This window comes from Grus americana, chromosome 8 (assembly GCF_028858705.1).
Source record: "Grus americana isolate bGruAme1 chromosome 8, bGruAme1.mat, whole genome shotgun sequence".
Lineage (NCBI taxonomy): Eukaryota > Metazoa > Chordata > Aves > Gruiformes > Gruidae > Grus > Grus americana.
The window spans coordinates 27,510,096-27,534,969 of record NC_072859.1 but is presented as its reverse complement, the minus strand read 5'-3'; the positions used below and the strand labels follow the sequence as shown (position 1 = coordinate 27,534,969).

The following is a 24,874-nucleotide window of genomic DNA, read 5'->3' as shown; positions in this document are numbered from 1 at the left end:
TGATTTGTAAAATGTCGTGAATATAACAGGTTTAAAATGATATATTTATTAAAAGAAGCAAGTCTTCCGCGTGCTCTCCTTGTATTCGTGCTCTCATACTGCACACCTACTCTTCCTGCATGATATTGCAGGCTGCAGTCTCACAGCAGTTTCTTGCTATAACTCCTGCTTCGAAGAAGTGCAAGAATAGAGACCAATTACCCTCTGTCTCCACTCATTGCAACAAGCCTGAGGAAAAAAAAAAGTGAGTGCACCCCCTCCCCCTGCTACCTTTTCAATTTCAAATCCTAACCCTGTTGGTAGTGCCATTTGTGGATTTGAACTCCCTGGCTTTGTGTGCGGTATTATCTGGAGATTCAGCTGGTACTGATCCAATGAACCAACACAACCTTACAAAGCTGAAGGGAAGAGTGTAGAGTTCTCTTTGTAATAAATCATATGCCATGAAAAAGGATTTCTTTAACTCCTTTCCTCCATTATTCTCCATATCTCACCTTGTGGAAATGGGTCTGTTAGTGAGAGACTTAGACTCACATAGTAGGAAAAATGAACAGGAGAGGGAGAAGTGAAGTGAAAGGAGGAAGGCAGAGTTCCTGGAGGTGTCTATGACTTGGAGATTTCAGAAAGAAGAGGCACAACCTGAAAGAATAGGAAGCAGCCCTAAAAATAAACCCAGCATAGGCCTTGGCACTAAACCTTCCCTAGTTCTAGAAAGGGACAAGAATGTCTTCGTTAAAGCAGCTGCATAAAAAATCCTTAAAACCAGCGATGGGTTAAGCCCTCAGAGGCAAGGAGGTTCTGTCCAGATAATTGCCCAGCAAGCTGAATGCTGGTCTGAACATCTTTGGTTTTACTGAGTTGAGCTGGTAACCTCTTGAGATCTGGCTGTCTCCCAAGTAGGGAGGGATGAATACTGCAAAATGTTTCAGTTTCCATTTCAGTTTTGAAACTCATTTGCTTTGAATGAATTTGCACTGTGTTTATGTAAATTTATAAACACTAATAAATTTATCTACTTAGAGAAAACAGAAATTTTAGGAAAAGACTGGAGAACATGTGTGAAACACAAATTCTAATTCAACAAGTATAGTCACAGAACATGATTTAAATGTACATTCAGTCACAAAGCAGAAACGTAGTACGTGATCTGTATATCCAGCAAAACCTAACAAGCATAATCCAAAATTCTAACAGTTGTTAATGGCTTAAATATTTTAAATTGCATACATGTCATTTTTTGTGGCAGCAATGACTATGTGACACACAACCCAGGTTTTCACAGTACGAATGAAGACCACAACCAGGTAATAGTAGCAGTTTGCCGCTTTGCTTGTTGTAGAAAGCTCACCTACTTCTGATGACACTTTCTAATCTATGGGAGTCTGTGCCAGCACGCCATTCTTAGCTGGCTCCATGCCAATATTACCTGCCACATTTATAAGAGTGTTCATGGGCATGGCTGTTAAACCTAATGGAATGGAGTATTTTTCAGTGCCCTTGCTCTGGAAATGTTCACCTGCTCCAACCCTCACTAATTTTGAAGCTGCTTTTGTCTTCCCTTGAACCCTTTGGAGTCTGTAATGTCTCCTGTTTTGCTCTCCTCCACATCCCCTTTCAAAGATCACCCTTAAACAGTCCTCTGATATAATTTAGGGGTTTTTCCCCTTGTTAACTTTGTACTGAACACATTAGTTAATTTACTGCACAAAATAAACCTAATTGTATGCGACAGATATGGAGGCCCTTTCTAAATCTGAGGAACACTTACAGTCACATGAGGAACCGTATTGAAGCCAATGACAACACTTGCAATCTGAGTAAGAGAGCTGGCCTTAAATATTGAAAGATCCTGTATTATAGGGGAACACGGTTGTTTCCCATTGTAGAGCTGCTGTTTCCAGAGTATACCTAGATTTCTACTTTGCCTACCCACTGCTTGAAGCAGCAGGTAAACAGTTAAACAATGGAAGTAGCAAGCGATGTGTACTAGAAATGAGCTGGTTTAAGCTTGGTAGGGGGAATTAAAAACCAGTGCAAGATGCAATTTTTAAGTTATCCTGTTCAAGTTCTTGCATTGGAGGTATTAGCCACAAGGGAGATCACATCATCTGGGAGCAAGAGAATATAATGAATGCAGGATCTGTAATAGGCATGTGGGAGACACTTACCGTATGTTTTGGTCATGTCCTGATATACATGAGCTTTGGGAGACAGTTCTACATGTAATAGAGTCAATAATCAAATCTGAAGTACCAAGGAACACAACTTGATGTTTCCTTAGAGAGACTGCAAGTTTGCAACAGATGAATAGAGAATGTAGTAGATACAAATTTGTCTTTAGGCAAAAAGGAAAGAAAAAAGACTTAAAAATGGGAGGCGGGGGGAAGAAAATTTTACACTGTTCCCAGACTGGAAAGAAATAGTAATGCCTACATCAAAAATTGAATTAATTGTTGTTACATTGATAAAGATGTGATATACCACATCAAAGACTAGCTAAATGATATTTGGAAATTAATTTGGGTTCCTATTAAATAGAGCTTAGAGGAGCTTCCCAGATGAATAACTTGTTTGTCAAGCATTGCTTCCTTCTGTTTATAAAGTCTTCTTGAGTAAAGACAACTATTTTCAACTGTTCTTGTTGCTTGAAATGAACTATGAGATTCATCACTAAGCAGACGTTCATGGCAAATTCAAATATTGCAAATTGCAGTGCCTTAGTATCTTACAGAAATTAGATATTGCTTACGTCTGTTCCCTATAGGGATGACTTTACGTAACGTTATCTAAAAAGTCCCAAACCCCAAATTTAATATTGACAATATAGGTTTGAATTTAAAATTTGCTTTTGGTGCTCTGTAGCTTGGCCACTTCAATGTGCTTTGGAGATGAAATATAATGCAATCAAAATATATTTGTTTTCTGTAGTGTTATTAGTTTTAAATATTCTTAAAACAAAATGTAAATGGGACGCTAACCATATAAGGGGATATGATTTTAGGTTCTGATCTCTTAAGAAAGCTATGCTGTAGAGTGAACGTGCTGTTTTCTTGGGAACTGTGTGAATATACAGTAAGACTCGTGATGATCACCACATTTTCTACGTTTGTTAAATGAAAAACTCATTCCTGTGATTCTGCTCTTACACCAGTTTTATCCTAGTGTAATTCCACCTATGTCTCTGGAAGTATTTCTGATTTTATGTTAATGTCTGTGAGTTCAAAGGAAGATAGGATTTAGTAGAACTGAGTGAAGAGAGAGTTTATGTGAAGGAAAAAAAAAAAGAGAAATCTTATATAATGTGTTTTGCTTTATAGTGGGATGGAGACAACTTTCAGAGTTGTCTGTGGAATTGTAGCTGTTGGGGTGTCCAGAGAAGAAATCCATCTGTTTTCTAGACAAGCAGACAAGTGACCACTAAGACAAGGAGGTGGCTTTATCCACCACAGTGAGCCATCCGGGCTCACCTGCACACCAAGACAGCAGTGGTGGAGTTTGAAAGCTGGCAGTGGGGTGTCAGAACTCCCAGACAGCCTGACGGTTGGGTTGTCTAAGGCCAAGGAGCAAGGCGGCTCCTGCCTGCTCAGCTTCCCAAGAGAATTTTTACAGAATGTTCCATTAACTTTGTATTTTTTGATTCATAGGAAAATATTCGTTCATTTTTGGAAATTAATTTAATCCTTTGGTTTCATCCCTTCACTTTTCTTAGCATTTCACTTCTCTCTCATTTTTTATTTGTGTTCAATGTATGCAATCATTTGTTTAAGATGTTAGAGAAGTGAGTCATTTTCCTTTCTTTTTGCTGATTAAACTTATGTTTTCTGGTCATCAGATTCTTAGAATTTTAGTTGAAGGATAGTGCTACTGGAGTAAATCTCTGTTGTTTGTATAGGTGTGTTTAAAAGATTAAGGCTGAACAGACATTCTCATAAGAGACCAGGGATCAATGAAAGCTCTTCTTTTCTCAAGAAGCTTTAAGGCTTAGCAGTGAGGTTGATTTTTTTTGTTTGGTTGTTTGTTTTTTTTTTTAAATATAGAGGAAGTTGCATCTCTGCCTGGGCTTGTATTATTTGTGTGGTCTTTCATAGAATTTCTGAACAAGATTTACTCAAGGTCCACTAGTCCCAAGCTCAGCTTGAGTCAACAGAAGAGACTTCTCTCCTGGCTTGTCTCAGTGGCCGCAGATTGTCTAGGTGATCTCTGCAGTTGGCAAGGGGCATGATTTCTCCCTCCTATTTATACCACTTCTAGCTTTTTAATTTCTTCTGCGTTCACTGTAACAACAGCCCATTGAGTTTCAATGGAACCTCACAAAGAATGGGATATTACTCCATGGGACTGGGAGCAGCAGAATCAAACTCAAGACAGTGTACTGAGAGGGATATGAATCAGGGTAGGAAGGAGAAGCCAAGGTGGCATACATGCTTCAAGACCCACAAGATTGGATGGCCAATAACCGTTTTAACTTAGTGTCTTCATTGGCTAACTTCTGTGTGGGCAGTTGCAGGAGGGGGAGAGACTGAGGCCCTGGGTTAATGGAACGATTACATTTATGCTTTAAATCCCTTAAGCACATACTTAATGGCTATGGATTTCAATGCTCGTAACAGCTTTGCTGAGTCAAGGTCTGACTGAGGGCAAAGTAAAGACCTGGTGATGCAGTTTGTGAATCATCCTCGTATCTACAGACCCCTAGCTAGGGCATGGAAGAGAAGGGAACCTCAAAGGCCAAGCAGGTTCTTCCAGTGCCAGCGTGGCAAGCTGGCAAAAGGCAAAGGACAGAGTGAGCATATGTGTTGTGGAGGGGAAAAAGGTCAAATGACCAAAGATGTTTCAGTTGATACTCTGCTGTTCATGTAATTTCTAAAAGTGGCCATTGCTGCAGGCTTTCCTCTTCCTCGGGGGAGCATTTGCTTTGTTTTTGCCATGAGAATAACTCATTTAAATACATCAGCTGCAGAATATAGCCCTAATTTACAGCTGAAGCCAGAAGATGCTGCAGCCCATATATGTCTTTTGTGTATGTTGGTTTTTTGTGTGTGCAGGTGCTCCCTGATGGGGTTTGATTTAAACCGGCACTGGGCAAATCCATCTCCTTGGGCTCATCCCACCCTGCACGGAGTGAAACAGCTCATCATTGAGATGTACAACAATCCGGTGAGTGGGGAAAGGTGATGCCAGAACAGCCACTTGCTGAGGTACCGACTCTCTCCTGCTGCGGGGTTGTGCAACGTGCCACTAAGTCTGATGTGGCAAACCACAATAAGAAAGAAGTAAGCAAACACCACCCCCACTGCATGAGATCAGCGAACATTTGTGTCTTTTGTCACAGGAAGCATCCGAGTGGAGACAGCAAGTGAAATGAAGTTCAGCTCAGATTAAATATGGAATAATTCTGAAAGCAGGGCCTAAATTCAATTGAGCTGCTCTCGTGATGTCCTGAGCTGGATTCAAAACAGCAGGCCCCCCAAATTGAATTAGGGAATGGCATTGATGTTTAATCCAGAACTCCGGCAGGGGTTGCTATGCAGCATGCAGAGCAGGAGGGGGATAATATTTGCAAATATTATATAAACACACATGCACGCACTCATGCTCACTCAGAGAAGCAGAGGTGTTCTTGAAGGTGAAATCTTAGCTAATCAGAGGAGATGGATTGCAGAGAATATGGAGAAGAGGAGTGGGAGGGAGGCAGACAGCTATTGAATGTTTGACATCAAAGCGCAGAAGGATTATTGAACGTGGCACCTAAGAAAAACTGCTGAACAAAGATGGAGATGGGTAGGAAAAAATCACTACCAAAAAAATAAGAGGAGATTTTATAGATGATGATTTTTTTCTGGATGGAATTCCTGGTATTTGTTCTTTGTGTTTACTTCCCATTACAGAGATGACATTTGGATATTTAATTCCCTGAAGTTTTGCTAATCATTTTTTTTCTTTCTGTTAGTGTGAAAAAGGATCTGGTTTGCCTTGCTAATAAAGAAAGAGGATTCCTACCCCTGACTACATCATGTATAGGATAAGAACTTTAATTTAACTCCTGGTTTTCCCAGTACATCTTAATTGGACTTTTTATCTTCCTGCTAGTAGTAATACCTGTACAGAAGGGGTTTCAGGTACAAGGAAGATAGGTTAATAGATAAGGTCCTTACATACGGAATGGAATCCACTTGCATGGAAAATATTTTCTTAGACTGCTACTTGTTTGGCACAGAATTTGTCTTTCTGTTCTGTTTGTGCAGCACCTAGCATTGTGCCTGTGACCAAGGCTCCTAAGCTCTGCTGTATTAGAGTGATGATGATGGAAAGTAAAGAAAGGAGCTTTGCAGCCAGCCTGGTCTTTCCTCTGTTTCATACCCCAAACAGCAAGACAATTTTCCTTCTAGATGACGGAGAGAGCATGCAGGCTGCTTTGTCTGAGGAGAAAGGGTTTTTTTCCAGGAATAAAGAGGTCCTTAAACATTACAAGAAAGTTGGGTGTAGAGGAATGCTTCTAGCTACTAAAGCAACAACTCCTGGGACTATTAAAAGTCACTGTCAGTAAAATAAAGCTATTTTGGGGCGGGGGGGGGGGGAATTCTTTTCAGCTTTGTCCCATTTCTGGGAAGCTTTAAAAGCTGGTCGCTTCGAGCTGCCCTGTGTGTGAAGAATGAATTTATTTGCTGTGGTGGCTAAAATGAAAAATCAAAAGAAATGTTTGGTCAGAGTTGGTCTGAAATGCAAATCTTTTTTCCCCTCCAACTCTGTTTCCCACCCCTCCCCAGTGATCAACCTGAGATGAACCAGTTTGAGTCCATATCCTTCTGAGGGAAAGAAAAAGGAGCTTTTCAAACACAAATGCAATATTTCATTTTCAGGGTTATTGAATTTTTTTAAAAAAATACTATTTAGGAATCTTTTTTTTTTTTTTTTTGGATTAAACTACCAGCAAAATTCAGATGGCTCTTCAGAGTTTCATTTCTCAGTGAATTAGCTACTCACCAGACAAGAAGGTTTTTTGGTTTTATTATCCCCTAGTCAATACCAGCCTTTCTGACACTTTTAGAGACCCTCAGCAATACAATGCAGTATAAGGGATTATTGTTTTTTTCAGGCAATACCAGATTCTTAGTCCCTCTGATCCAAGTAATATTTGTATGAACAGACCGTATCGCAAGTGCTGGGACAAAAGGGGAAAACATGCCAGCTGCCTCAGAGAAAGGACACGGGACTGTACGTGTGCCATCCTGCTTTAGCAGTGGCTGGTTTTATTTAATACTTGAGATAAAAACCCCTCACCCCTCCCCTCCTGACAGAGTGCCAGAATAAAAATCTTCTTTGAATCACTTCAGGCTGATAAAGATTTTAAGCACTGTCCAGGTGCAGAGTGTAACTTTTAGGTGAGTAACACACGATAGATGGTTGGCTGCGTGCGTAGGTGAACCAGTTGCAGTTGGACTGTTGTCAAACTGCGACAGATCAGGGATTATGCGTTTGAACATGTTTGTTCTGCAACCCTCTCCTCACTTGAAGTCTCCCCACGCTGGGGAATATGAAATGAAATAAAATGCAAACTAAGGTTCCTTGCGAAGTAGTGTAATAAAAAATAACCTTCATCCCTCCGGTTCTAGATAAGATCTGCCATGAGGAGCTGCCCACAAGAGATTGGATTGTTTAAAGCAGAGGAAGTTCAGCTTCATGTTGCTATTGCAGAATGGCTCAGTGCAGGCCTTTTAGATGTATTCATTCCCTTAAATCATTTAAGGAAAATTAGCTGCCATAAGAGCATAAAAGCACATATTAAATATTGCTGTATAGGAGGATTTTTCTTCTGCTGCTGCAGTATGGAAGATAAGCTGTTTCCTTTGAAAAAAGTTCATTCTGGAGGGGGGAGGATGACTGACACAGAAATAAGTGAAGTGGGTATGAGGCGCACACACAATGCCATAGCTACAGTGATTCCAGCACTAAGGGGTCCAAGACTAAGAGTTTACTGTAGCTACTGTATAAAAATAAACTAAAGCACCTGTGCTACTCCGTTCTTCTGGGTTCTACAAAGTATGCTTATTTTATTTTTAAAGTGTTTCCAATTCCATAATGACCATGTCATCTTTAGGAGGGAGTGGATAGGTGAAGAAATCAGAGAACAATAGGAAGTTTTTGATCTCCATGTCACTGATTTTGAAACAATCACTCCTGATGGTAAGTCATTGTCATTGTGTTGGCTTATGTGAAGTGAGGGGATATTCTCAGCTGTTTCTAGTGATGTCAGCCTTGCAGATGAGACTGAAGTGACAGACTTGCTCTTCTAGCTCGTGTTTTGTTGGCTGAAAATATTTGTTTGTAAGTACCTTTCCCTGCCCATATGCCAGACATCACTGCCTTCCTACCTCTCCACCAGGTGATACATGTAGATGATTCCCCTGTCCGTGCTGGAGCAGGTTAACAGAATTAGCTCAGGACATGAACGTATTGTTTAAACCAACTCAGATGACTTTTGTCTGAAGTACATCAAAGGTTGTTCATATGAGCTGTTCCGACAGCTGAACTGTGGGGCCAGGAAGTTCTGCTTGGGCATGATAGCACACTTCATGTAGAGGGCTGTTTGGAGAATGAATGTCTAGGTAAGGAATCTAATAAAGCATATATGCGCAGCTACATTTATACACATGAACAACCTGATTGAATTCAGCAGTATTCTTTGTGTGCTTATGGTTAAGCAGGTGATTAAATATTTTGGACTGCGGATCAAGCGCTCAGCACTGGCAAGCTCAGGATATGGATGGTCTATGGAGATCAAACAGTCCTTATCTCTGGGATAACATGAAACCTCAGAGACAGAGAGAGCAGTAAAACTGCGTGATTGTTGGACAGGTTTCGTGTGGCCATCCAGCACTTTTCCCGACAAGCAAATGCACTCTTTAAAACAGATTTAATGAGTGAATTTAGGTAAAGTGTTCAGTGTCAGCTCAGTCCCCGTGAGTATGTGCATTGTGATATGGTCTTTAATCATAGGGGCTCGTGTTATTCTCTCTGCTAGACCCCTACCTCACTGAGTTCTCCAAATGGAAAACTTTCACATAATAAGCAGCTATTCAATGTTTTGTTTCAGCTTCAGTGTTCATTGTGCAGCCCTGTCCTGTATTTACTGTGCGCTATTCAGATCCTGCTCTGAGGATAGAATTGTTAATCTCCTCATGGGCTTTTTTGGTTTTTTCATTCCTATACCCTGGGAGCAGTTCAGAAGTGTTAATTATTTTTTTGGGGACCCCTGTGAGAGACAAATACGTTATCCTTCTATGGACAGGAAACAGAGGCAGAGACAGTTATGATCAGAAGTACCTACTCATTTGAGATAGATAATTTAAGATGGTTGGGATCAGATTTGTTTCATGTCATTCACCAAGGCTTTATAAGTTCACTCGCTTGTTTCTACCCCTTCCTTCTCCAAGGAAGATTGGGATAGACTATTTCTGTCATTTGGAGTTCTTAGCACCTAGAAGACAAGGAATAGGCAGCGACTGACTGCTTGGGAAGAATCTGTTTCAAGTGATTTGCCTCCCTCAAATGAAAATGCAGAGATGGGATGCAGTGCTCCCAGGCACTCTCATTGCAACACTGTACTTTGATTTCTTGCATCCATCTTTCTCCTATTCTGCCTGTTTTCCACCTCCTATTGTCATTGGAGTCCTACATGCAAATGATTCCTATGTTAGACACGATTCACCTTGTACCCTGAGTGAGCTGGAGACCTGACCAAAAAGAAAAGAAAACAATTAAAAAAAAAAAAAAACAACTTACCTGATGCATGCTCATTAATTATCATCTCCTTTGTTATGCACACACATACCAAAGTCTTAAATTATTTCTGTATAGGCAACTTTTCTATTTCCACTCCTGACTTTGGAGTGCTTGATGTTGCAGCCTTTACACACTTTTAATACTATTCTGGGTGAAAGTTTTCATTGATTCAAAGCAAAACATACAGTGTGCTGAAATCTGAGTCATCTGCTGGGCTGGAACCTTTAGATCCACCACACAGACATCTGCCACAAGAGCTGATGAATTAATTGACAGAGGACGGCAATCTGCTGTTGCTCTGGACTGGCGTGAGGGAGGGAAAGAGACACTTTGCCTGTGGGCTTTGTGGGTATCTGCTGACAACAGAATTAATAATAAGAAAGGATGAGTAAGCATAATACTGTAGTCATTGGGGGGGGGGGGGGGGCGAATATTTAAGGCTGAATGACACCTTTTCCGTTTTTGAGAAGGTTTTTTGAGATCCCACGCGCAGGCTGAGATTTGAACAAAAGCAGACGTTTCCAAACTTTCCTTCTCTGAGGAGGTATTGTTTTCAATCCAGGTAGCCTTGGGTGTGCAAGCAGTAAGACTACAGATGAATTAACATTTGTCTGATAAGTCAATGTAACTCTGGATTATTGGGCAGATGACTACATTCCTCCCCATAAAGAGAATATATCTGCTTCCAAATGTAGGTATCTTCTCTTTGTGTGTGATCTATCTCTAGACCCTTCTTTAGAGGCAGATGGATATCCTTCACTGGGGTTGGCTCCTCTCAGTGCATCATGAACCTTCACTACTGCAGGAAGACAGCAGAGATAGCTTGGCCTGGGCAAAAGACCTGAGCTGATCTCTGAGTTCCAGCTTGTGCCATACTTTGAGGGAAGCATTCTTGTTCCATGGAAAACTAGGTCACAAAGTGAAGACTTAGAAACCTGTAACTGATATTTTACAGCTTGCAACTATCCCTATAATGGCAGCATTGCTTTAGTGACCTCCCATTCTCTCTGCCTTTGGCAGTGCTACATTCTTCACCAGACAGCTCCACGTTAAGAAAAATGCATCTCCGAGATGCATGTGCTTTGTTGGAGCACGACATAAATTTTATTTTTGTCAGTCCTGCAAATTGTGTCAATCTTAGAGGCTCTACTTCCACTCGTCTTGTAAAATGATGCTATTAGTATTATCATCAATGTGATACTGGATAGTTGACAAATAAAGTATAATAACAGATTTTGTAAGGATTTCACATCAAAATTGTACACTTAGGCTTCTTATACTATAAAGTCCACAAGTAGTATTATCTAATCTAACATTTGAATGACTGGAAGCAATTGTTTTCTGTTCAAAAATTCTTTTTTCCCTCATCATCGCCCCTGCTCCTGTTATAAATTGGAGCGGCTAAGTGGAATATGTTTCACTGGAAAATTATAAACTGATTCTCATTCCAGCTGAAGCCAGTTTGGATGTTAATAAATGTTTGGAAGGGTTGTGGGTTGGGGTTTGGTATTGCTCAGAAATCACTCAGAGCCAAACAAATCAGCTGAGGTCTGCATCATCTGGTATATGGAGTCATTACAGATTAATATAGGGTAATGAGATCTGTAGCATAACGCGCTACCTGGCTCCATTTTGCTGTTAGCAGAGCTCTTAGACTTCCTTCCCCAGCTAAACAACACAATTGTAATGAACAATCATTGTTAACACAATATTGAATTTTAACAACCTACTAGGAAGTGATGTTCAGATAGTCCCTCAGATATTCTGGGTTGTCATTTGTACCTGATGGTTTTCACTAAGACATCAAAACAGCTACCATCAGGCATCATTTTTTGCCAATAATTTTCAAACTAAAATAGTACATGTTATTCTGAGTTGTTCTTGGGCAAAATGGCCAACACGCTGCCTCTTATTTTTCTCCTCCTGAAATTAGAAGAGATAATACCTCTTCTTATGCAGTATGTGTTAATCTATAACAACCCTGTGGCTGCTTTCTGTGGTAATGTTTGCGTTTGTGCCAGTTTGTTGACATCGTAGAAATGCCCTGTAACGCTTCTCTTTTGCAAGTCCCTATTGACTGAAGTGTAACTTTTTAGTATTGCAAATATTCTTATTTCAGTTCTCTGTTGAACAAAACGGTAGTAAGGGCAACCTTGGTTTCACTGGTGCTAGGGTGTAATTTAACAATGCGATGTACAGATCAGTGTCTGATTCTAGCTTTTGCTAGTAGGTGCTTAGGATTTTGACTCTGTTTCCCACCTTACCGTTGGGATAGCATAGTAGGAGTTACTAATGATCTAGCTAACATTATACTTCATATAGATTGTTTAAGAGTATTCCCATTAAACTCTTCTCATGGTTCAATATGGATACATTTGGTATCTGCTCACAGAAATAAATGTGATGTGCATGATCTGTTTATTAGCTGTGGTATTTTCTGATAAGTAATCTCGTGACAGTAACAGTTGAGAAGAATTCCTCAGTTTCACTCAATTTTAACAAATCAACTCACACTTTGTTCTGGAGTAAATTCTTTCTTGATCCTCTAATACGTTCTATATTTCTGCTAGGTAAAGCAGCTTCTGACCTAAGCATCTTCCTTCCCATGGTCCTTTAAACACACACAATATGATGAGAAACTTGTTAGCAGCAGAGCTAGTTTGGCACTAGAATAGATTATTTACAGGAGATGCTGAACCTTTACCACTGGAGGGTTTTATGACAGGTATTTATTGGAAAAGTTTAGATAGAGTAGATTTCCCTTTGAGGCATCTGAATAGACTCAATAACCTCTATAGATTCCCTTTGCATCCCCAATTAATCTATGATCTTTGCCCCTGCTCTTTGATTTGTTTTCAACATGTAAACTGCCTACATGTATATCTTCATATGTATAAATATATATATATAAAAGTGAATACATAATTTCTCTGGTAACATCTCAGGAATCATTGACACCATTAGATGAAGTCCCACCTGAACTGCGAACTCATCCTTGAAGTGGTAGTCATGGAGGGGGAGTGCTGTTCAGTCCACCGTCTGCTAATAGCCTTATTTTTTGCAAAGGCTCTGGGAATTACAAGCCACATTTCATCTAAACTAGACAGGCTTTTCTTTTTGGTTGGTTTTGTTTTGATCACACTGACATATTCATAATCTAGCTCTGAAAGATGGTCCACAATACTTTTGTCAAATACTCTAAACTCTTCAGGCAATGTGTCTACAGCTACCAAATTTCTCTCTCTGTACACAGTGTGCTCATCGTATCACCGTAGTGGTAACCTCTGACACAGGTTGTCGTTCCTTTGGTTGGTTGGGTTGTTTTGCTATCCCCATTTAGTAATGTTTGTATGTAGAATAGAAACAGTTTCAGCTAAAATTCAAGTCCCAAAGAAGAATGAAACATTTTAATCCCAGAGACTAAAGCCAAAATCTCCTTTGTTTCAACACAAAGATGGTCAGTTTTTGTTTGTACCTAAGATGTTGTTCTCCATTATGCTCAAACACCTACTTGAAGTTCTGTAGACAAATTAGTGTGTGATTCACTGTCATATCTACCTAAGCATCCCTTCTGTTACCTCTTTCAGTTTCTCAGATGTATTAATATTTGCGTCCTGTGACTTGGGGTTTCTCTGCAGTAGCATTTGCAGGTTGCTGCTTTAAACATCTAAATCAGTACACGTTTGTTTTTCTGTAGTTCGCCATTCTGATAAATCTTTGTACTGCTGTTTTTTGTTTGGGGCAGACGTGTTTGTTATGACCTCCGCTTTGCAGTGATCTACTGTACACCTTATCTTTTCTTCCAGGTGTTTTATCGCTATTACATGGAACTTGCGTTGTTGCTTTCTTAGGTTTAGCTCAGCAGGTCTGTCTCTTTCCACAGCTCTTTAGGGCCTTTAGTCAAACTCCTCTCTTTTACCTTGGATCAAAATATTATCCATCAAAGCTTTAGTATCCTCTCTACCATCAAAACATGGTTGTATTTTCCTGGGACATGCCTAGGGGGCTGAACACAACTCAAATATCCCTCTGAGGAAATAGTGTCTCCTAAAATAGTTTTTTGAAGATGTACAGCCATGTTTTCAATTTTTCTAGGGGCATCTGCCAGCACCCTGCTGATGAATCAGAGCCATCTCTTCAAAGAATTTACCCCTTGTCAATGGAGAAAAATATTCCCTTTATGTAATACACACAGTTTTTTCTTGGTCTGAGTGTACAAGAGAGGTTCAGTATGGATTCTTTTCTCTTTCTCTTGCATCTTCTTTCTGCTTCTATTGTCTGTGATTCTTACAGCTGTAACGTTACCAAATTCCTCTTTTAGTATCTGCATTTGGGAGAGAAGCTTTTTTATTATTTTAAGTAGCATTAACCAGGGAGTGGCTGACATGTTCAATGCTGTGTTGAGTTTTCCTGAGTCTGGGAGACATGTTTAAGCTCCTCCTCAGTAATTCTAGTTTCATGTTTCTCCTCCCCTTTTCTGTTTTTCTGTGAGACACAGGGTTTGAGATGATTTTTTTTTTATCCATTTATGAAAAATTCCCCCTTTGCTTCTGCTCCTCCCCCAAGTGCTTCTATAAACTGGGCCAGAGTCAAGGTCACTGACAAGTCTGCTTCAGTCAATGGTTGCATTTCATCTGATGAGCACTGAGGAGAATGAGCTCCTGAGCGATACAGCCATCGATTCCAGCTGGCTCTTGCCAGAGCTTCTTAGAGATGGGGCTTCTCACTGGCTGCAAGTGGAAATGCCTGGAAAGAGCTGATCCATTTTTTTTTTCCCTACTTCAGACAGCATTGGGAACATGCCCTTTGTTCATGTAGCTCAATTTTCTGCCTGGGATTGCATTTGCCTTTTAAGACGCAGGGGCAAAGTCACTGCCAGGGCTTTTTTATTTAATACAAAAGAGCTCTTAGTATTCAAAAATGATTTACAGACAGCTGGCCAAGTGTTTGACCTAACTATGTCTGTTCATGCTATTCTACGGGTGCAAGATAGCTGTAATAGAGGCTTACCCAGCCAGTGGACAATTAGCCCAATGTATGCAATGAAGATGGGTAAAGTGAAATGCTGATTTTAAATGAGGATATTGACATAATAGCATCTCAATCAGTGAGCACTGGAATAGCAGTGTAAAATTGCTCACGAATAGCAGAGGAAACCAAGCCAGTGGAGGAGTGACATTATAGTTAAAGCTCAGAAGCAAAAAAGGGAAAAGTTAAAAAAAAAAGGGGGGGGGAAGGGGGGCAGAATAGTATTAACAAGTACTGAGCAATCTCATAATCTCTATGAATTAGCATTTCTTGCCAAAATGGGATGGTAACTAAGCATCTTTATAGTGGCATGCTCAGACTTATTAAAGAAGCAATAAGGACTCAAAGAATGTAATGATGGGGACTGATTAAGGGTCATGATCAAATGTTATGTAGAAACTGCATTTATACACTTTAAAAATGATGTCTTCTTGAAGCAAGAAATCAGAGCGCCCAAAAGAGAAGACTAGATTTTTTTACTTATCCCTAAGTAAGGATTAAGTCTTGATTGAAGATATAACTGTCAAAGAATCATTCTATAATAAGAAGTATAAACATGCTCAAATTTGCCATTCCTGGTGGAGTACAAAAGCCAAAAAGTCCTTAGATTGGCACACACTACTGAAAGGGGACCAATATAAAGTGGAAAGAAAACTAAAAGCTGTAGTTAAAAGGGTAAAACAGAACAAAATAACACTTTCAGGTGACATGGAAGGTATATAAAATCACCATTGTAAGAATGCATTTTTGCAGCTTTATCATTAAAGAGTAAGCGTATTAGCTCTATTTGAAAAACTCTGCAACTTTATAAAAGGTCACATGAGAAGTTAGCAAAGGGGATTATTAGACTGAAGAAGGCCATTAGCATTAAAAGGACACCCTTTGAAGTCTTGCCCAAATGAACTAAGGAAAAAAACCCAGTACACTCTGGCAAGTTAAATGCAAAACCATAATAGAAGACAAAAACAATTTTGAAGAATAACTTGCTAAAGGCATAAAAACTAATAATAAAAACTTTTTCAAACACATCAGAGGCAAGAAGCCTGCCTGAAGGTCTATAAGGTTGATAGATGATCAGGATGTAAAAGAAGTGCTCAAGAAAAATAAGGTCTTTGCAGAAAACTAAATGAATTATTTGCTTTGGTGTTCACTGTGAGGAGCCTAGAGGGAATTCCCAAATTAGAGCTGCTCTTTATAAGGGACAAGCCAGATAACATGGATAACAGTGGCTTAATGGTATGTACCACTTTGCAAGAGGAGTTTGTACCTTGTACATCTCTTAGCCTTTTTTTGGATGAATTGACAAACATGAAGATAAAGGCAATCCACTACCTGTTGCATATTTTCGATTTCTGAAAAGCTTTGGCAAAGTTGCTAAGCAAATCATAGAATGGTTTGGGTTGGAAGGGACCTCAAAGATCATCTAGTTCCAACCCTCCTGCCATGGACAGGAACACCCACCACTAGACCAGGTTGCCCAGAGCCCCATCCAACCTGGCATTAAACACTCCAGGGATTAAGTGATTTTAAAGAAATTAAGAATCCAAGTTGTCATTGGATATACCATCCAATCCTTCCTTAGGATTAAAGACAGATGGAGTGAGTTTTCACATTGAGTGATAGTTACATGTGCAGATTGCTTGGGATTATTCAAAATATAAATTGATATATTTATATAAATGGATTTTTCTGATGGTATACAATCATTTGATGCAAAGCTGCACCACAGAAAGGTCTTATGATACTGAGTGATAAAATGGCAGATGAAGTCCAGTGTCAATATATGCAAAGACACTTGTGTGTCTTTGTGATGAAGAGGGTGGGAAGTCAAGTCAAAGCAGCAGACAATAAAAAGTCCGGTGCCAGTTAGTAACAGAACCCACTTGGGAAAGAAGGTTGTGAGACGGCTTTCAAAATACTCTTATCAGTGGTCAGCTGTTCTCAAGAAGGCAAAGACCACGTTAGATTCATCACTATGGTACTTCATATGTTTACCTGCGTCTTGGGAAAAGTGTACGGTTACAACAACCTTATCTCAGAAACAACTGAATAAGGATTTTCTAGAGAAGGGTAAAGAAAAAATACGGCAAGAAGTTTGAAATTATTTGTGTATGACAGAAGTTTATATAGCATAGGCCCTTCAGCTTGGAAGAGATATTTGAGGAGGGATAAATTATATTTTTTTAAAAAAGTGAAATAGATGACAGTTACCAAAACCAGAGAAACAAGAAGTAATTTGTCAAAGGCTATTAATGCTGTCCCTGGAGTTGGGAGATCTTGAGGAAGCATTGTTCATATTTGTGGTTTTGCTTGCATTGTTTTCTTAAATATCCTGTGCTGCCCACATCCAAGGATCTCCGTATGGCAGAGATCTTATATGAGTTCAGGCATGGCAAACAACGCAGCTTCTGCTACTGCCTTCTGACGGTCTCTTGTACTATCCCCAGAATAAAGTAGAAAGAGGTGGCTGCACAATGGATGGATTGGGACTATCAGTTTTATGGACAAACAATAGTATTTGTTCTGCCTAAAACAAAGCTCTGTTCTTCACTTCTGATTATCCTGTGTACCTCTGTATTCCTGTAATTATGGTGCTTGAGGCTACCTGAACCTTGGTAGAGGCAGTATTGCAGTGCCATACAGTATCACTAAATTGCCAAAAAAAGATGTGAAACTGTAATCTGAATGGGAAGAGGAAAGCCTACAGACTATATGATTTCCCTAGATAAAAGAGAATTATCCTCAGTGGAGGGCGTTATATTGGCTTTGTGACAATACACAAAGCTATAGGCTAGGTCCCTTGATTTCTTGGCATATCCATTCCAAAATAGTAATCCCACATAATCCTGTAGATCGCTTTCTCCACTACTTATTTTCCTCTTGTGCTTGTTTTACTGTGTCATCCAGAGCTTGGGCCTGAGAACAGGAATCCTGTGAGAAGAGCAGAGCAGCTGCCTAACAGCTTAAAGAAAGGTATAGTAACTAACGGGCCTAATGGGGATATTTTAGGCAGATAAGCTTTAGTTACAGAGCGGATGACTAGAGCTGAATGAATAATACTGTTGCTCTTTTGAGAAGTATAATAGATATCCTTTATGATTGCAAGTTGCCAGGATCTTTGCCTTTTTGAAAACTCATCCTATGAGAATTATAATGAAGCAGAGTTGCTTCCAGTGTTGTTATTTTTCTTAAACCTGAAAAACTGCACTTTTAGACTCATAGGCATCAAAAATAGCTTAATGCCAGTAGCATTACTAGCTGGATTTTGCAGGCAGCAACCCTGCAGTTTTGCATATGTTTTCTTGATCTAGAGCCCAGTTTAAGCTGTTGAATGGGGTCTGTGTCTATAATGTTCCCTAAGTGCTATTATGCAAAGAGATTGCTTATTTGAATCATTAATCAGTCTCTGGATGGCTGCTAGTTCTTATATTTCATGGCTGGTTTTCATGATGTATGTGACCTATTCGTAGTGTTGCTCAAGCTGCACTGGAAGAAGGCTTAATTCTTATTCTTGTTAAAGCTTTTCTGCTGACTACCTTTGCTAGTATATGCTTAGAACTATCCCCAAACCAGAGGACCGCTATATGCAAAACTGCTGGAGAGGTTCCTCAGACAAGAATATTTTATTAGTAGCTTAACTCTTTCAAGTCAGAGTTAACATGATAGATTGTTGTTTCCTATACGGATGCGTTCAGTCATCTTTTCAGAATCTGATTACTATATGTCTTGTGAAAAATCCAATTAAAATTAATGTATTACTTAGCAGAAGTTTAATTTTCTTCTTGTCAGGAGATACATCATGATGTTGGAATTTTACAGCATCAAAGTTAGCAATAGTCCCCATCTTATAAGTATTTTGGAAGCTTCTACTTGCTGTCTTCTGCAGTGCTGACACCAGTGGATCAATAGGTTTTTAAAACCAGACAGGAATCACCGTGATAATCTAGTCTGACTTACAAAGTACTAAATATCATCCATCATGGTTTTCCTAACTGGGCATCAAAGTCTGCGCTTCCCCAACTTCTGGTGGCTTAGCTGTTAGAGAGAATGACTGATCTAAAAGAGCTTAGAGGGTTTATCTCACAGGAGCATCTGGAATATCAAATCTTTCTCCAAATATCTTCAGAACCCCATCCCTGTGCTGGTAAGGTTGTTAATCTCATTTCTTTTTTTTTCCCCTTTTATTTTTTCTTTTCTTCTTTTTTTTTTTTTTTTTTTTTTTTAAAAAGGATTCTTTACTTTCTTTCGTTTTCTCTTCACTACATTTACCTTCTGGGAACTGACATATAGGAAACTGCAATGGGGAGCAGGATTACTGAGCTGGCTCACTTTGAAGGACTGAGCTGCAGAATTGGAACATACTTTATGTGATAAGTCCGCCTGCGCATGCAGAAAGCCAGGGTTTCTCCAACATGTGAGCTGCCCCCTTCGTTTCTGTTGGGGTTGTTCATGCTCCAGGGTGACTCCTTTAGAGACAATGCTGAAAATCATTTCACTGTTTCTCAAAACACGGTAAGACGAAGAGGAGGGATCACATTATAAGGACCGATAGCCCTTGCTTCACATAAACGTACATCTAGGAGAAACAGAGGGTTGCCTGAGTGTAAACAGCAAAATCTCTGTTAAGATGAACACATGCCATGGAGCGTTTGCAGAAGGGAGCAGAAGTGAATGATGCACTTAAAATTGCTGAAAAAGGAGCTCTGCAAAGTAATTTGCATGAAAAGTTTGTAAAGCAAGTACAGCCTTGCTCCCTCTTTCATCATGGCATTTTGGTCTGGTTTACCCTTTTTATGTGTTGATGTATAGAATTTGATGGGGTTTGTTGGTGGGTTTGGTGCTTTTTCTCAATTAATAACATTGTAGAAAATGTTATGCTACTAAGGTTACCATTTTATTGTGTTAAATAGGTTGTTGCTTTAAATGTTTTTATTTATGGACTGTCCCCTAAAATATCTTTTTCTAACTGTGCAAATCTCTTGCACTTAGGTTTGGATTTTCAAAAGCACCTTCTGAAACAGGATCCTGTCCTGTCTCATTATAACTTAAATCCAAAGTTCCAAAGTTTAAATGCAAGTTAGGAATCAGTTTATGCCCTACTGAAACATAGTCACCTCTGGAAAAGACCCCATCAGCGGAGCACTATTTGAAGGCTGTTTACTTAGACGCATATCAAGAAAGATGTTTTTCTGTACTGAGTTCAGGTAACCTATTGTTTTGTATTTTTTGAAAATAAACTGCCTTCATCTTAGCATTGGTCTTCTGCTAGGGAATTTGTGGTGGTTTATGACTTCCCCCAAAAAGGGTACTCACTGTAGAATTAAAATCTCAACAGTAGCAGATTTAATCTTCCCTGATGACTTGTAGTCTATGGAAACATTATTGCCTGTGCTTGGTTGGTGGGTCTGCCCTTCAGGAGTTGGATGTTCTCCTCTTGCTGCTGTTAATTCATGCAATAGAGACAGCTTTTTATTCTGTTTATGTCCCTTGATAATGGCTGTATTGATCTGGCCTGATGTAAGCAAAGGTTCACAGTTCACCAAATGTTGCTAAGGGTACCAGGCTATTACTGCCACCAGCAGACGCATTCCATCATCCCTCAACCTCCCTGCATGAAAGCCAGAGCAGCAGGATGCCACATGTTGGTGACTCAGGAAAATGGCATGTGTCGGTATCTCGCATATGTCAGACTTGGATGCTTCTAAAATTAGAAAGAGTATGGCTTTTTGTCAGGTTCGGGTTGTCTGCCAAGCAATGTGGGAATGTTTACAGGTTAGCCTAATTTTCAGTTGTTTGGAAATGAAAGCCACGATGACAATGCTGTGCAAGAACACCTGTGAATTTTGTTTTCAAATAAGCTGGGCATTCCTTTTCTTAAAAAAAAAAAAAAAAAAAAATTGCTGAAACTGACCTGAGCCAGGAGTAAGAATGTGAGGAAGGTGGGCTATTGTCCAGCCTGACAGCTCTAGGCAAATGACTTAATTATCTCCTTGCTTGCTCAGTTCAACAAGGAATTTTCACTAGAAGGCGAAAGCTAAGAGAAAAGGTTTTGAGCCTAAATTCTTACTTTCGGCAACTCAAAGTAGAGCTGCAGAAGTGAGAACTGCTGAATCTCCTAATACTGCTTGAGGGATTTGGCTCTTTGTTTAGAAAACAATTTAAATCTGTTTACCTGATTTTCCTAGCACAAAATCCCAGTTGTCCTCTGAAATAAGAATTATTCTAGCTCTGCAGTGATGAATATGTCTCATCATGACAGAATAATTTGATGGGTTTTAGACCATTTTCAAAAGCAAGAGGCCTGAGACTATAGTTGGGAAGGGGTGGCGGCGAGAGGACTAGTTATTAAATTATTAGGTTGTTTCTTTCCCAGAGTCCAAGGTGGAGGAGAGATTAGCTGATTTAAAGGGCAAACTGTTTTCAGTTTTTTTCTTCTTCTCCTTGAGAGCCGAAAAATGCTGATTGCTTGATCCCATCTCATCCTGGTTCTAGTCTGTTAATTCCAAAGATCACTCTCCAAGTGGCACGGTTACTTTCTAACAAGATTAGAGGGAGAGAGGCAGTGAGCTGCTCAGTTGCACCCTAGAGACCCTTGGAAAGTGTGATTTGGAGTGGTTGGCTAGAGAGTAGCGCAAAGAGGCCCGTCCGACCTAGCGTATTATTGCAAGGATTTTACATCTGTCACAATAGTGGATTGTTCTCTGCAAAAACAAATATTTAGCAATTATTGGCTGTGTTAGTCAAACTGATATATGCCACTGTTGTATAAAAAGGTAGTATTCTGTACAGAGTGTTTGCAAACGACTTTGTCGATTTCTGCAGTATTGTAATAGCAAAGGGCAATGAAAATTTATATCATAACAGACATTGTGATTTTATGTTATTAGGGAAAATAATTTCAAATGCAGTTCGCTACATCTGAAACACAGAAATTCATCGAAGTGAAATATTATTTCAGCTTTCAGTCTTGTTCTGAGGGTGCCAGTATCTTCTACTGAAGTCAGTGGAAGCTGTAAATGATTACTGTGGCTGCTTTTAGCCACTCAGATTGATTTATTGTCTGAACCCATTAATGAGCAGTAGGAAAAGTGTATGTGCATGTGTCTATACATATATTACACCTATAGTGTGCTTTATGCATTGTTTTCCTGTTATGTATTTTGCAAAGGGTTTTTTTGTCTGCATTTCTTCCCTGTGGAGTTCAGCAGTATGATTGGATCTAGTTATGCTGTAATTGAGGGAGAGACCGGAGCACTTGGAGTAAAGCTTGGGAGCCATTTACCAGGCCATTACAAAACCTGTGGTCTGCACCGGGTACCCAGGCCCAAAATGCCAAGGAGAAGCTGCCATCTGGCTTTGCAGGCTGGCCAGCATCAAAAAGGTCTATGCTAATTGGAGCACAGCCCCTCAGTTAGCTGTAGGGAGCCATCCTGCAGGAACTCGGAGACCAGCTGGATGACCTGATAGGAATTTTCCTTCTCTGACTTGTGTGATGGAGAGTTGGCTGGAGTGCACTGCCAGCTGCCACCCTCTTTCAGGACCCTGTAGAGAGAATAAAGCTGAAGCCTGGCTAACTGGGTCTGTACCCTGACTAACTTTGTTAATAATGAAGTTGATGCCCTCTCAAACCACTGTGGGACTCAATGGGTATTTTAGGTTTTTTATCCTTTGGATTGGAATTGATAGAACAGATTGCAGATAGAACAGATTGAGTTATCCCTCCCTAAGTATAGTTTTCACTTGGCCATTGCTTTCTTCAGCCTCATAAAGTAGTTGTAGTAATGCATAAGTGAAGTTCAAAAAGTTTGCTTAGGGAATTGTTACATTTCACCAAGAGTGGGCAGAGAGGGATACTGTGATTTACCTTAGGGTATGCAAATGTTTAAAGTCATCCTGAAATCAGTACTCGCTCTTATGTACTCTGAAAACCCCTCGCGTTTGTGCTTGGCACCTGTCTAGACTTGACCGTGAGAGTTCTCCTCAACATCATGTCTTGATTTTAACCAAGCCTCTATTTGGCCCTCAACCCTGCAGCTTGCCCACTTTCCCTCAGTCTTCAAGGCAGGGACTTGTCTGGAGCATCAGTTCCTAGCTCTGATCCAGAAGGCTTCAACCTTTTGGTCCCCAGATAGGGGAGGCATGCATGTGGGATCTTCAATGCATGCTGCAGTCTCCCTGTTCCGGGAAAGGGCCCTCTCGTGCCTTTGGAACCCGAATTCCTGGCCATGGAATGACCACAGAAGCAGTTAAACTCCCCAGAAAGGCTCTTAGGAGAGGTCTGCTTGAGGAACAAGGTGCTCTATAGGTGGCTTTTGTCGTGGCCTGTAAGATGAGATGTAAATGGGGAGTGACAGATTGGGGGAAAGATTATTTCCAAAGCCAGGTCTAAATACAGACTTGGTTATTTATGGATATGTATGTTGGGGTCAAATTTCGTTGATCTGGCTGTCTAGAAAGTGTCTCTACATCCATACTGAAGCTTTGAAAGACAAACAGCATGATTTCCATCAGTTCTAGACACAGGAAGGTACGCTTGGTTTCTGAACATCTGAAAATTAGGCAGCTCTGACTTACTTTCATAAACAATATAGCTAGTTCTGGTATGCAAGCTTTATTATTTCAATACCAGTCAACTCCATTTATTTTAACTTTACTCATCTGAACTAATTATACTTTGTAGTTCATAGTTTTATCGTGGTGCTACTCAGTTCTTATGCAATGAAATCAAAGGAGAGAAGGAGGAGAAGACACAAAAATTCAGAGGGTGAAGTGACTCATGTTTACAAACTAAGAATGTGGAAAGGGCCAATTTGGTTGTAAGAGTTTGACATCAAAAATTATATTTGAAAAAGGAGGATATTTTTAAGATCATCTGCTTTTTTCTCCCCTCTCACAGTATCTTTAAAAATGTATCTGGTAATGGCCTTGAGGATTGTAGCTTTCAGAAACAATTCTCAGACAGGATATGTATGAAAAACCTTGCTGAAATTTCACTGAAGGTGCAATAGGACAAATAGTCAGCCAGACAAATGGAGACAGAAGGGCAGAGAGAGGATGTTAGCTTTCCCCTGAACTTCTTGTAGCAGTAGGCATTTTAAAGTAATTTTGAATAACCTCATGGAATATGAGGGAAACAGCTTTACTGTACATTGGGCAATAACTGAGTAGGCTTGACATATTTTGCAAGGTGACACCCTTGGATGTAATAAAGTGGATGGATTGAATTTAGTAGCAAAATAAATAACACACAGGTTATTAAACTCCCTGTGTTATTCATGACCATATTGCATTCAGCAAAACTTTCCATTCTTAAATCTGCTGCAAGCTGCCATGGAAAATCTAGTCTGTCCCAGGGGAGCAATGCAGGAGTCCAGGGAATGCCATAGCAGGCACATGGCCAGTTTGTTTTAGAGCATACAGAGCCTTGCTGATGCATTAAGGTGATGTGCTAAGAGAATAAAACCTTCGAAGAAACAGTTCATTAGACTTCTCAGGGGAGTTGCTGATTATGCTTATGGTATTATAGAGGGGTGACCAACTTGTCTCCTTTGAAGACTTGTCCTCCTAGCCAATATCCAGACAAATGAGGAATCTTGAGACAAAACAGTCTGCCTGGATAATTTTTAAAGGTGTGTCAGAAAGGAAAATTAGTTACAAATTTTGCTTGAGGGGCTGCCTGGTGCCAAGTGGCCTTCAGGTATTCAGTTGCCTGGCAGCAACACTTCACGGCTTGAAGAAATCTTAGAGCTATGTGTGAGGGATAGATAAGAGTGCTTGGGAAGGAATGGCGTTTATTCTGAACTAAGATGTATCTGCAGCCTCCCTGCTGGAGTATAATCCTTGCAGTTCTGGGGTTATTTCAACCAACCTCAGAAGACCGCCTCTTAAATCTGGCCGTCATTCAAATGGATTTGCCCACTGCAGCAGTACCACAGCCACAACCAGCTGCGGAGCATGCTGCTATCCCCACCACAAGAAGATGATGCATTGATTTCTGTGTTAAGCTGCACCTATGAAGCCAAAGGAAAACAGAACAGGAAGGTGAGCCTAATTTAAGGGGAAA

General features: G+C 40.0%; 1 protein-coding gene across 2 annotated transcripts in view; it reads left to right on the top strand.

Annotated features, from left to right (window-relative positions):
* LOC129209288 (BEN domain-containing protein 5) overlaps positions 1-24,874 on the top strand; it is a 952,643-nt gene that overhangs the window by 786,382 nt on the left and 141,387 nt on the right. For both annotated transcript variants that reach the window (XM_054833489.1, XM_054833488.1), the window contains exon 9: positions 5,046-5,157. In XM_054833489.1, the coding sequence (XP_054689464.1) occupies positions 5,046-5,157 (112 nt within the window). The remainder of the gene's footprint in view (positions 1-5,045; positions 5,158-24,874) is intronic.